General features: G+C 37.4%; 1 protein-coding gene across 3 annotated transcripts in view; it reads left to right on the forward strand.

Moving 5' to 3' along the window:
• Nucleotides 1–13901, forward strand: part of TENM1 (teneurin transmembrane protein 1) — a 548130-nt gene that overhangs the window by 297606 nt on the left and 236623 nt on the right. For all 3 annotated transcript variants that reach the window (XM_021685960.1, XM_021685969.1, XM_021685964.1), the window contains exons 7-11: nucleotides 1917–2116; nucleotides 3210–3420; nucleotides 8025–8126; nucleotides 9440–9634; nucleotides 12686–12886. In XM_021685960.1, the coding sequence (XP_021541635.1) occupies nucleotides 1917–2116; nucleotides 3210–3420; nucleotides 8025–8126; nucleotides 9440–9634; nucleotides 12686–12886 (909 nt within the window). The remainder of the gene's footprint in view (nucleotides 1–1916; nucleotides 2117–3209; nucleotides 3421–8024; nucleotides 8127–9439; nucleotides 9635–12685; nucleotides 12887–13901) is intronic.

The raw sequence follows: 13901 nt of genomic DNA on the forward strand, positions 1-13901 counted from the left end.
TTGCAAATGGCAGGATTTCCTTTTTTTTTTTTTGGCAGCTGAATAATATTTCATTGCCTGTGTGTGTACATATATATACACACAATGGAGTATTCTATACATATATGTATTGTATATTGTGTGTATATATATAATATACACATCACATTCTCTTTATCCACTCTTCCATCAAAGGATATTTAGGTTCTTTCCATATCTTGGCTGTTGTGAGTATTGCTGCAGTGAATGTGGTGTGGATATCCCTTCAGGATTTTGATTTCAGTTCCTTTGGATATATACCCAGAAGTGGGATTGCTGGATCATATGGTAGTTCTATTTTTTGAGGACCCACCATACTGTTTTCCAAAACAACTGTACCATTTTGCATACCCGCCAACAGTGTGTAAGGGTATAATGGCTCCCTTTTCTCCACATCCTTACAACATTTGTTATTTCTTATCTTTTTGATAATAGCCAGCCTAACAGGGTATGAGGTGATAGCTCATTATGGGTTTGATTTGCATTTCCCCCAATGATTAGAGATGTTGAGCACCTTTTCATATACCTGTTGGCCATTGGTATGTCTTTTTTGAAAAAATGTTCAAGTCCTTTGCCCATTTTTAAATTGGATTATTTGCTTTTTTACTATTTAGTTGTATGAATTCTTTATATATTCTGGATATTCAACCCTTATCAGATATATGGTTTGCAAATAATTTTCTCCCATTCTGTAGGTTGCCTTTTCAATTTATTGATTGTTCCTTTTGCTGTGCAGAGCCCTCTAGTTTGATGTAGTCCCACTTGTTTATTTTACAGTTGACTGGAATGGACTTACCCCATGTGAACTGTTGAGCCCACTGTAAATTTAGATATTTATGTCATTAGACCTGAATTATTGCTCCATAATTCTCTATCATCCCTGTGTTTCCCTGCTCTAAATCATCCTACCTTCTGCTTCAAGATTAGTCTTTCTAATGGACCCAAATATTTCCCCTCTTCTTAAAAACCTTTAATGGCTTTCCATCCTTTACTTGATAAACCCTCAGGACTGGCACTCAAGGCCCTATGATGCCATCCTTTCCCTCCAGCCCTATCTCCAACTGCTCCTCTCTATAGGCACATACCCTACACATAGCTTTAGAAGTTTCTCTCCTCTTTGTTTTGGTACAGAGTTCCTTCCCTGTGGAACATTCTTCTCAACAGCTCTGTTGAAATCTTCTCCCCCCTTTAAGGCCCCTCTTCAGTACCACTTCCATAAATACCCTTTTCTCATTCATTCACTCATTGAATAAAGATGTATGGAGCATAGACTGCGTACATTCTTCTAGTTACTGGGGATAAAGCAAGGAACAAAACAGCCACAGCCTCATGGAGCTTATATTCTATTGGGAGAAAATAGGCAATAGACAAGTAAAACATGTGGTTTCTTAGGGGGTGATAAGTACTAAGAAGAAAAATAAAGGATGTTAAAAGGCATAGAGACAGCTAAGAATGAGGAGTATCCTCCAACCAAATACCCTTTACTCTTTTGAATACCCAGAGCACTTATTTTCCTTTACAACATGGTTACTTGTACACGTGTCCTATTTCCTCTCATGTATTCAAAACTCCTTGAGCGCAAGAACTGCATCTTGTTCATCGTTGTATCTCCTGTAGCTACCCAGACCATGCTCACTAAATAGTGGTGAAAATGAATCAAATGATGGAAATAAATGCAATAGTAGTTCAAGAGAAGGAAGAGACTGGTACATTGGTTGGTTGTGGAAGGCTCCTTGGAAGATATTTGATTTGGGTAAAGCCTTGAAATACAGGTAGGGTAGGGAGGAAAAAAAGAGCTTAAGAAGTCATTTTGATGTATTTGTGGTGAAAAACTAAAAACCACTGCTTTATACGTTAAGATTAATATCATGTGCAATTTTCTTTACCTTTAAAACCAGTGTTTCAGAAGGGACGGGCGATAGACACTGGAGAAGTTGACATTGGTGCACAGGTCATGCAGACCATTCCACCCGGCTTATTCTGGCGTTTCCAGATTACTATCCACCATCCTATATACCTGAAATTCAATATTTCTTTAGCCAAGGACTCTCTGCTGGGAATTTATGGCAGAAGAAACATTCCACCTACACACACGCAGGTATTTAATATTATAGGTATTTCTTGACCCTTTTAGAGGGCGGTGGGATGAATAGTTCAGGGTTTGTGACTTGCAAGGTATGTGGGGGTCAAATGTAAAGGCAGACAATGTTTGTAATGGGCAAATATCCAAAATAATGACACTCAAATGAATGAAAAGGAAATGACATTGAGAAATAAGCAATAGCATTTAGCAGAACAAATTCAGAAAAGAAAGTTTAAGAAAATACTCTTGAAACTTGAATTCTGTTTCCTGGAACAGGATTATTGTGAGCTTTCCCCACCCCCTCATCTTATTTAGCTTTTGGGCCCACACCCCCCCTTAGCTGGCTCCATATGGCCTTGACCCCTTGTCCCAATGAAGAATGCAAAGCAATAAAGGAAATGAGTCCAAAAGGGAGGTTTTATCTTACAGGTAGAAAATTTTTCTTGTTATTGTTAATAATAAATATGTAAAACCTCTATGGTTTACAAAGCCCTTCTATAAATGTTAGCCACCTGATTTCTCTCATTTTTTTTCCTTATCTCTTCCTTGCATGAACCCATTTGGGGTCCTGCTCCATCTAAGAAGTAGCATAAGGAATCATAATCATCAGGGGATTGCTTTTTTTTGAACAGATATGACTGTAGTCCAAACCTTACCTTCTGGAGAGGAATTCAAATGTGACTCTTAAAAAAAAGTCCAAGGAAATGTGTGCCATGTGCTTGTCCACTGATTAAAGGAAAAGAGGGGGTTCTTTGAATATTTAATTTAAATATGCTACCACAAAGGTAGTAAATTATGATGAATGTTCTCAAATTTTTGACTGTTTACTTGTTTTAAAAACTGTAAAACTCTTGAATTTGTAGAGAAGATCATGGTCACATTTTTGAGGGGAATGTGTGGTTCCAAATATCTTTTATCTGATACTTTAGTAGAATATCAAGATTCTCTTGCCTAAGGGTGTTTAAGTATACTTAAGAACGAATAACTTCTTCTTTTACTTGGCCTCCCTCAGAGAAGCATGAAGTGTGAAATAGGGCAATTGAAGTTAAAGTTGTTCATTAGTCTAGAAGTAAAAGTAGTGGCTCATATTTGTGTGTGTTTGTTCCAGTTTGATTTTGTAAAATTGATGGATGGAAAACAACTGGTCAAGCAGGATCCTAAGGGCTCTGATGATACCCAACACTCCCCTCGGAACCTGATCTTAACCTCACTGCAAGAGACCGGTTTCATAGAGTATATGGACCAAGGGCCTTGGTATCTGGCATTTTACAATGATGGAAAAAAGATGGAGCAAGTGTTCGTGTTAACCACAGCAATCGGTAAGCTGCCTTGACAATTATTTTGAATTAACAGCAGAGTTCTAGAAAGAGATCAGTGATTAAAGTGATACAGATGTTGTGTAAACTCATTGCTCGTTCTGCCTTAAAGTCCATCTTATATTGTTGTCATTAATGTTGTTTAAATGCTAAGATTTTTTAATGCTGCATTATTTGCTGCTATTGTAGGATAGTTGCCATGTACCTTTTTTTGTTTTCAAAAGGAATAATCACCTGGATAATCATATTACCAGGGCTGCATTGATGAACAACTTCAAGGAAGTAGGGAGTAAGCAAGAGAATCTCTGTTAATTCAAGAGCTATTAGAAAAGAAAAGGCAGTGTAAGACTGTTGAATCACAGACCTGTACCTCTGAAACAAATAATACACTATATGTTAAAAAAGTTTCCATCATTGTTATTGTCCCTAAGACTCTTCTCTAAATACTCTTAGGTTGTATTTTGAAGGCACAATGGTTCTAGAACCAGCTGTGCTAAAGAAGAACTGGACTGATGCTAGTTTTTCCACTTCAAGAGGCATTTATCTGCCTTTTCTTTTCTTTTTTTTTTTTTATTATGTTATGTTAATCACCATACATTACATCATTAGTTTTTGATGTAGTGTTCCATGATTCATTGTTTGCGTATAACACCCAGTGCTCCATTCAATATGTGCCCTCTTTAATACCCATCACCAGGCTAACCCAACTCCCCACCTCCCTCCCCTCTAGAACCCTCAGTTTGTTTCTCAGAGTCCATAGTCTCTCATGGTTCGTCTCCCCCTCCAATTTCTCCCCCCTTCATTTTTCCCTTCCTACTATCTTCTTCTTTTTTTTAAAAAAAAAAAACTTTCCTCTAAAGTAATCAGAAAGGCTATAAAAATGCACTGATGACTTTTTCCCTGGAGAAAAACTCCACTGATTTTACATCTTCAAAAGACAACATTATTTGTTAAATTAGAAAAAAGTATTTTAAGTCATGACACTATTTTGCAACGCTCACAGACTCAATGGAGCAGATTTAATACATCTAGCTTTCATGATATTTTTCTGTCAAGACCCAATTTTGGTAATGCAAAGGCCAATGAGTTATGAGAGGTTGAGTTTCTCCTCAGACATCAAGCAATTAGAAGATCTAAAATATTTGTGAAGATGTTCTCCCTTCTTGTTATCCTTACCACCAAGTTCAAGTTAAAACACTAACCCAACTATTAACCTTTCAAAAATCAATAGACCCAGAAACATGCTTGAAGTATTTTTTCCTTCTCTTACTTCCTCCCAAAAAGAAGCTAACCTTTGAGATAGAATTCTTATTATCCAGATACCAAGCTGTCAGTATCATATGCAACAAAGTATTTGCTTTTTCCTTATGCTAGTCAGGCTTTTTTTAATTCTCCTGAAGCAACAGAAACACTTTTCCTGCAATTCCACTTAAAGAGAATCCAAGTAAATTTCTGAAAAAAAAATCAAAGGTATTAAGTTATTTACTCTAAATTCTCCCCATTATTTTTTATGTTTTTTATAATTTATCCTAATTATAGTAAAAAGAGGCTAATATATTTGATTAAGCAACTTAAGCTTAGCATGATTTAACTATGCTAAAATGCTGTTCATTCTCTTTCATGATAATGTTAGAATCAGTTGATTGATCTTAACTATATTTGGTCTGCTACTAATAAGGGTCAAGACAGTATTAACAACCAACATTTATTGAATAACTAATATAGGTTAGCCGCTGGCCTATATTAATATATATTATTTTCTAGTGGTATAGACAGAGTTGCCAGTATCCCCTAATCTCAGCCAACCTGATCTGTAACATGACAATATATACCATTTATGGAGTGCCATTCTGCCCCCAAGTACAGTACCAGACACTTTACATTCAGTTATCTTGTTTGATTCTCATCACAACCCTGATAGCATAGGTGTAGTGATATTTATATAATAAATAAGGAAATGGAGGCTTGGAATGAGTAAATAATCTGATTCTCACAGCCAGCAAGTGGCAAAATTGAGATTTGAGACACCCAGTATGTCTGATTCCAAAGCCCATGCCCTTTATACCAAAATTACTCCATCAGACTATTCATTACCTTTAGTTCCTCCCATAAGAAAACCTGCCAGAAACAAAACCCATCCATCAGTGCAGATGCAGATACCAAGGGGCTTTAGACTCTGGAAGAAGAGCAGAGTTTTATGCATAGAACTTTAAAATCCTTCTCAAGTCTAATGAACTGGGGTCAAGGAAGCGATTCTGAATTAAGATTAAAAAGATGGAAGGCAAAATTTCACGGAGGCCAATGTAAATAGAAAAACACATTCTTTTTCACCTCTGGTTACTTACGTGCTCCTGCTATAGCCATCCTCCTCCCAGTGTATCTTTCATACCTGGTGGAGGTGGCAGCTTCCAGAACCTCCCTATATTGCCTTCTCTTCTCGCTTGCATTGCTGGTGTTAAGCTCCATGCAGCAGTGTGGGCCCAGGGACAGATCTTAGATAAGTCAATAAGATAGAGGGATTTTTATTTATTTTGATAGCGAACTTTATTAACATTTTTTCTACAATAGCTACATTCCCACAAGGCTGCTTCCATAAAGTTGTCAATAGGAGCTGGTGTGAAATTAAATTCAACTATATTTACCTTCGAAAGTGTCCTCTAGGGCCTCCTATTAACCATCCAGGGCAGGGGAAATCCAAATGTAGATCTACAAAGCGCCACTATTGCTTGGTACAAGAAAGATGGATTAAGTAGAAAATAGAGAAATGGTTGTTCCATCTTTGAATGAAAAAAAACTCTTTGTGCCTTTTTATAATGACCTTTTAAATAAATTAATGATTTTATGAAAATAATGTTTTAACAAGTTAAAAATGGGTAGCTCTTTGTCAAATGCTCCATTCCTGCCAGACCAATTGTAGTTCAGCAAATGCCACATATAAATTTCTTATCCAGTTCAGTTTTCGAACACAGGGATCAGAGAACAGATTATCATAAACCTGCAAAGAGCCATCTGATGTATTCACACGGGGGTGAGAAGAAAAATCTCCTCTGCGTGGTAATAGGGTGGCTCTCCACACAGCCACTGGATTCATTCTCAGCTTCTAAGCATTCCCGAAATAAACTAGATACCACTTTCTTCCTCTTGCTTTTATTCTACCCAAGGTGGAATTCCAAGTCTAGATCAGAAGTTGTCTAACTATGGAAGTTTACTATCTGAAGCGTTGGTTCGCAATGCTTTAAGGCAGTGAGCATCTGCAGGGTCAACTGAGGTTTTTGTTAGAATGTGGATCACTGGGCTGCATCCTTCAGATTCAGTAGATCTGGAATGAAGCCTAGGCATCTGCATTTTAGGTGCTTCCGGTGATCCTCCTGATACTGGTGGTCAAAAGGCCACAATTGAAGAAATGCTATTTCCCAACCCTCATTATAAATTCTCATAGTTGAGTAGAAGTTGCCAAGACCACTTCTTAGAATATCTCCTTCTAATTGGAAATAGCTTATGCAAGTGAAACTAGACTAAGTAGATAATTTGGATTGAAAAGGAAAAATTGGTACATACGAGAAATATGAGTTTAATGGGCCAGAGCATAAAATTCTGAATCCAAGAATGCTAAGTATGGAGAATTTCCAGAAGGAGTAATGAGAAGATGATTTAAAAAAGAAAATTGAAAGAAGAAAGCACACATACCATAATAGTTCATGGACTTGGAATTTGATTTTATTATACTCTCATACAATTTTAAACTAGAAATAATTTTGTCATTGTCGGAGCCTGACTTTTGTATAGCTTCATACCTTTTCAGCCAAGTTACTTACCACAAGACTTATCAAAGTTCTGTCTCACTGCACATCTTTATGTCACCAGAACTACCTGTGGGCACCTTCAAAGCCTTCTCGATTCCCCTGAAACCTATTCTTCTCTAAGAATGGATTGAAGGGAAATTAGTGGCAGAGAACTGATAAGCATTTACAGTCAAGAAAGCATTTCTCAACAAAATACTTAGGTTCTAATGCTTTTAGTGGTGTTGAATTTAATATGAACACTTACTCAGTCTCATAATATGAACACTTACTTTAAAAGGCTTCCATTGTCACTTATTAATGAAAATGAAATACTGATTATCATATTTAAGCTGTCAAGATGGTAGATTAAACATTTTAAGATGATAGAGAAGAAATTTTTTGTTTGTTAAAACCTAAATTTGAAAAATAAATGGTAGACTGAGTCTTTTGGGTTGCAATTTTAAGCCCATTTTGCTTTTGATTAATGTCCTAGGATTATAGTCCTATAATCCTAGGACATTTTTAGCTTTGTCATGAAAGTCTCATAAGAATACAATTCATCTAGACCCTTTATGCACTTTAGAGATGAGGTTGGTTTTTAGTTTCACTCTTGAATAGCCAATTCAGCAATTCCAGGGCCCTTTTAATAATTTGGTACTGCATGTGACATCTTACAAAAATCTTTGGCATCTGATTTTAAATAGTAAGTGCTCCAAGACAGCACAGGGAAAGATTGTTACAAGCCCAGAGTTCTTACAATTTAAAAAAAATTAAGGACACTACAGCCTGGAAGTTTGCTCATCTTTTTCCTTTTTCTATTACTAGAAATAATGGATGACTGTTCAACCAATTGCAATGGAAATGGAGAGTGTATCTCGGGCCATTGTCATTGTTTTCCAGGATTCCTTGGGCCTGACTGTGCGAGAGGTAATGTTGCTCTGTTACTCCAATTGGCTTAGGGAAATACATGTCATTTGAGATCTCAGGATCAGTAGCAATAGGAGGAGGAGGAGAAGGGGCAGTAGTAGCGATGACAAGAGCAGCAGTATCCACCCCACCGCCACCACCACCACAACCAAAAGTTGAGCACTTACCCTGCCAGACAGTGTTCTAAACACTCTGTTACCTCTTCAGATTCATACTTCCTGCAATAGCCTGGTGAGGTAGAGCTACTGTTATCCCAGTTTATTGGGCAAAGAAGCATCCTCGAAGAGGTGAAATAGGGTTACCTTACAGGTGGAATTTGTACCTAGTCGTCTGTAACTGCTTATACACACACCCATGTAAACTCAAAAGGACAGGCAGTCTCCGAACCAGTAAGTAGGCTTAAAAATTAAATACTGGCAAGTCAGAAGTTGAACTTGGCAAACTTTACTGTTTTCTAGACTTGCCCATAGTTTAATTCTTAAAAAGCTTTAGGTAAGTCACACTGTCTTTCCCCATAGACTTACAGTTATTACCATAGAGATGCTTTCTGCTCTTTTTTGGTATATTCTCACAGTTCTCAGTCTGCTAATGCTTTAATCTCAGGTTTCCCAGGCACTCAGTTTCTTTAGATTAAATTCTGCTCAGCTGAGAATTCTATAGCACTTGCTGCTTCCCAGGAGCATGACAGGTCTTGCAAATATGGGTATTAGGAATAAAGATGATCGCTGGTATTAAAAATTGAATAAGACAAAAGATGTAGGCCCTGCCCTCAAGGAGCCCATAGTTTTAATAGGGAGCCAACAATGACAAAGCAGAGTAAGTATTCTAATAAAGGTCTGCATGCAGTGGCATGGGAGTAAACATCTGTCCAGCATAAATCTATTTAAATGTACGACTTTTTAAAGATAGCATTTCATAATATGAATAACTCCCCTATTTATCAGTTTTTACATTTTTCGTGTTTTCTTTCTAAAAGTAGCATACATCTGTTTGAGGAAGTAAAGCCATTAGAGAAAAAAACCCTAGCTTGAAATGATGATGATAATAATGATAATAATAATTGTTTAAAAGTATGGTGGGATCAAAAGCAAATACTCGGCATAAATTTATATTTTTATCACTTATCCTTACTCCACTACCGTAAGAGGAAAATTCTATTTGTAATCACAAACAAGTGCCTATTTAATAAAGGCTAAGACAGAAATAGTACAAATTTTTGCCTGAAATATTAGATAAGAACCAACAGAGAATTGCCCCTTTGGAGATTTTAAAAGCATTCTGAGAACACTACAAGTTCATTTGCCAACCTTCAGATTCGTGCCCTGTGCTGTGTGGCGGGAATGGAGAATATGAGAAAGGACACTGTGTCTGCCGAAATGGCTGGAAGGGGCCAGAGTGCGACGTTCCAGAAGAGCAATGCATTGACCCAACATGCTTCGGTCACGGCACCTGCATCATGGGGGTCTGCATCTGTGTGCCAGGCTACAAAGGAGAAATATGCGAGGAAGGTCAGAGCCCCATTTTCATCTCTTACTTCAGGCTTTTCTCTCTCTGAACTGTCCAAGTGTCACTGTGTGCTTCTAGTAGAGATGCAAGTCGTCTTTGCAAGCCGTAAGTGTTCAATATGTCTTTAGTACACGGAGCAGAGGGCTGGAGTCAGGGGAGTTCATGTCTCTTCTGACAGTCTCTAATATTAACACAAGGCTGTGTCTGTGACACTCGCAGAACGGTAAGGGAAAATGGTGCTTCCCTCCTCATTTCTAACACTGTTCTATAACTTGGGAATTTCCATGTTGATGATATTAGGTGTTCATTCATATACTTTCGTTATTACACAGTACATTAGGCTACATCTTACTTTAAAGCACATGATAAAAATAATAATATATGCACATTTGGAACCATTTCCTTGAATGTTTTCTTTGGGAGCGATTTGTAATTACCATTATTATCATTGCTTTATATTATTCATTTTTACATACCTCATGCTGAAACTTGACCTCCGTGCCTAAGGAAGCCAACTTACCACTAACGAGTTTCAAGGCAGTGCCTTTATGTTACAATTCACCCCAAAGGAACCTTTATGCACACACGCACAAACATCGTTTGAAATGGCAATAGTTTTCTCATTTAAAGAGACACATTGGAAAATAAGTTTACTAGTAATCAGACCTTTTTCATGCTACATTCCTCAAATAAGACTGATTTCAGAAATAATATTAAACCATTACCATGGGAGATGGTCTCATCACAACTGTTGTTCAGGAAAGAGGCTGCTGAAAATGCACTATAATTGCTTTTTAAAGATGGCTCATTAAGACTATTACACAGCATTCTAAAGGGTTTAATCTCATTCTGCTCCAAGAGTTTAGCTTTCCACCTCCCATTAGCAATAGTAGACTTTTGGTGTGAAGACTGTATCTGTTCCAGTGCATGGCCCTGGGCCTAGACAGGGCACCAGAGTACTTCTGGAAATTGTTTTTATGGTGATCCAACCACAATCATTATATTTAAGTTGTAAATTTAGAGGTTATGTGGACATATGCATGTTCACCAAAACGTGCTGTCTCTCACAATATCTACAGTTGGCCATGAAAATGTTTGACCTAATTAATTTAGAGCCTTATAATTAAAATTTGGGAGCAGTTGAAAAATGGCTTAGCTTACATTTCCCTTCTAGGGATCACTAAGAAAATCTGTAGAATAACCAAGATAGCAAGGAAGAATGCTCATCATATTTAACAGTATGAACTTGTCAAATACAGTAGAAAAGAATGTTTAAGTCAAACGTCACAGACTAGAAACTCACAGGCTGAATTGGGCTTATGGATGGATTTTGTTTTGTTCACACAGTGGTGATGGTGGTAATGTTTTTTGTTGTTGTTGTTGTTGTTTTTAATGCAGTCTACTTGCCAAAATTTAAAAATAGAGAAGTGTCCTATAAAAACCTCTGTTTTGGGTCTCTTGAACAACTGGAAAATCTGATAACCCTGGGGCCATGTTCCTACATGGTGATGATCACCTGGAACCAAGAAGCATCACTTTTTGTTAAACTGGATGCTTCTCCCAGTTCACTCCCAACACACTGGCTTCTTCTATCCAGTTCATCTCAATCATGTAGGCTGCCTGCTGGCCCATTCAGCCCTATGACTTCGTGCCTCTGATTTAAGTGACTTATGTACTCATTGAAAGTGGCCTTTTAATAAAATAAACTATACTAAGTTAAATCTTATTTTACTTGTTAAAGCTGTTGTGTTTTAATATAATACAATGGCCTCCTTTTAAAACATTATTCTGTACTTTAGACTCTCACTCCAAATAATGAACGAAATCAAATTAGATGTACCTTTTCGTATTTATTTGCTGATTAGCACAGGTAGTAAAGCATTGTGCTGATGACCTTGAGATTTGGGGTTAATTATAATGGCAATAGCACTAATTATAATAATGCTTAGTTAGGCTTACTCTGTTCCATGACTGTAGGCCACACCCAAAACAAGACCAGTTTTGCGAATGAAGGCAGGTTTTTATCAGTCTGTCTCCATGGCTGGAAAAGTTGTTCAAAGCATACATCCTCATTATGGGGAGTTATTTTAGTCTCATCTTATTTGTATTGGGAGAGTAGAATTTTGGAAATCAACCTTGTTGTTTCCCATGGAATGGTCACTCAGTTAAAAACACAAAACTATTTTCCCCAAGGCAAACACAGGGATCTACTCCTAAGAGTTTATACCTTTGTTAGAACGTGTCCAAATATTTCCAAACTCACAGAATCAGAAACAAATAGAAGTACATCTGTGATATTCTAAAACATTGAAAACTATGTCACAGCATCCTGATGGAAGGAGAAGCCATAAAAAAAACTTTAATAATTTTTAAAATTAAGTTTACAAATGTTACATTTTCAGTGTTTCTAAGAAATTAGTGGAAGATTATAATAAATTCATAATATTGTATGATTTCACGTAACAGTGGTCAGCTCACTTATACTTAGTAATCTAAGCTTTAAAAAGACATGTACGTTTTAATATTTTATATATTTATATATAAACATTTTTATATTTGTAGACATATTTTTATATGTAGTATATTTTATATTCTCTGTGTAATTACTATGTATATCTTCTTCTCTAGTCACATCAACTGAAAGCCATTTCTCAGAGCTATGATTCCAATCTCAAAAAAGACAAAGAAGGACTCCCCAAAAATTCTTGGGCTTTTTTGCAAAGCTGAAGAATTCCTATCGAAGGCTCACAGTGGTGCACCCACCCATTTGTGTGGGAGTACTGCACACTGCTCACAGTTTTATACAACAGATGTGTGGTTTCCTGCATCTTCTAATTTTAGGATACAAACTTTATGATACCCTCCCATATTTTTAAGTGTTAATAATCTTCTGGTTTGAATCCAGCCTTTGCATGAGACATTTTATTACCTAATTAAAACAGTATTAATGACATAGTAGGAAATCAGTGTGCGTATCTCAGTTTCACTATCCTAAGGTATACAGGCCACACCTGTTCACTTTTAACCTTTTTCCTCCTTTTCGGTGCCTTCAGAGGACTGCTTAGACCCGATGTGTTCCAGCCATGGCATCTGTGTAAAAGGAGAATGTCACTGTTCTACTGGTTGGGGAGGAGTCAACTGTGAAACCCCACTTCCTATATGTCAAGAGCAGTGCTCAGGACATGGAACTTTTCTTCTGGACACTGGAGTGTGCAGCTGTGATCCCAAGTGGACAGGATCTGACTGCTCAACAGGTACATTGGAGTTACCTCTTTTCCTGCTTCCTCCACTCCCAAATCCTCACTGGTCTTTGCCGTAAGGTGGTACTTCTCAAAGTCTGATCTGAATGCCTTCATGGTCATAAGGGGCTTCCAAGTATTTCCTACGTTAGTATTTGACTGGGTTTTCGTAAGCAACATACTACTGGGCTTGTAATTATATCTTTTGTTGCTGTCAATCTGGACTTGAACCTCTGCCCTCCTTCTGCATTCTCTTGTAGTCATTTCATCCTTTCCCATGTCTCCTACTGTCGGTTCTCTACAGGTTATTTCAAATCAGTATCCGCCCCCCACCAAACTCAAATAATCCTTCATTTCCAGTCATCTGCTGAGTATTTCCGCTGGGTGTTCCATCACTTAAAAATGGAACTTAGCTCAGGAACTCTATTTATACCTTGCCATATTGCCGCCCAATTACTATTCCCACAACTTGGCTTTCCTTTTCCTATTCCCTACCTTAAAATCAGTGATAGATCTCCACTGTCTAGAGATAAAGTTCAAATATCCTCGCCTGTTATGAAAAGCCCACCAGAAACTATTCCAAATCCCTGTCTCTAGCCTGTCTTCTACTTCTGCTTCCTGCATAAATCCCTCCTTCTGCAAAAGGACTCATATGCTCTGCTCACTCCCAGTACATCACACGTTCACACTTTTCTCTATGCCCTTTCCTCAGCATGGAGTGCTGGTACCTTTCCACCTCTGAAAATCCAGCCCATCCACCAAGACCAACTACAGTTTTAGCTATTCTATAAAACCCCTCCTGATCACATCAAGAGGATCCTCTGAAATCCTACCATACTCATTGCTAGAGTAAAATCGGCATCGTGATGTAGCCATTTGTGTACATGATTTGTTTTTCCACCACCTAAACTAAAAATAATGGGTCATTCTTTATACTTTTTTTTCTTATCCTTAGGCCATGTGCTCATTAAATGAGTAGAATTAATAAATAAGAACTCCTATGGAACCTCTGCTTATGAATTTTGTTGAG

The sequence above is a fragment of the Neomonachus schauinslandi genome, chromosome X (genome assembly GCF_002201575.2).
Source record: "Neomonachus schauinslandi chromosome X, ASM220157v2, whole genome shotgun sequence".
In the NCBI taxonomy this organism is placed as follows: domain Eukaryota; kingdom Metazoa; phylum Chordata; class Mammalia; order Carnivora; family Phocidae; genus Neomonachus; species Neomonachus schauinslandi.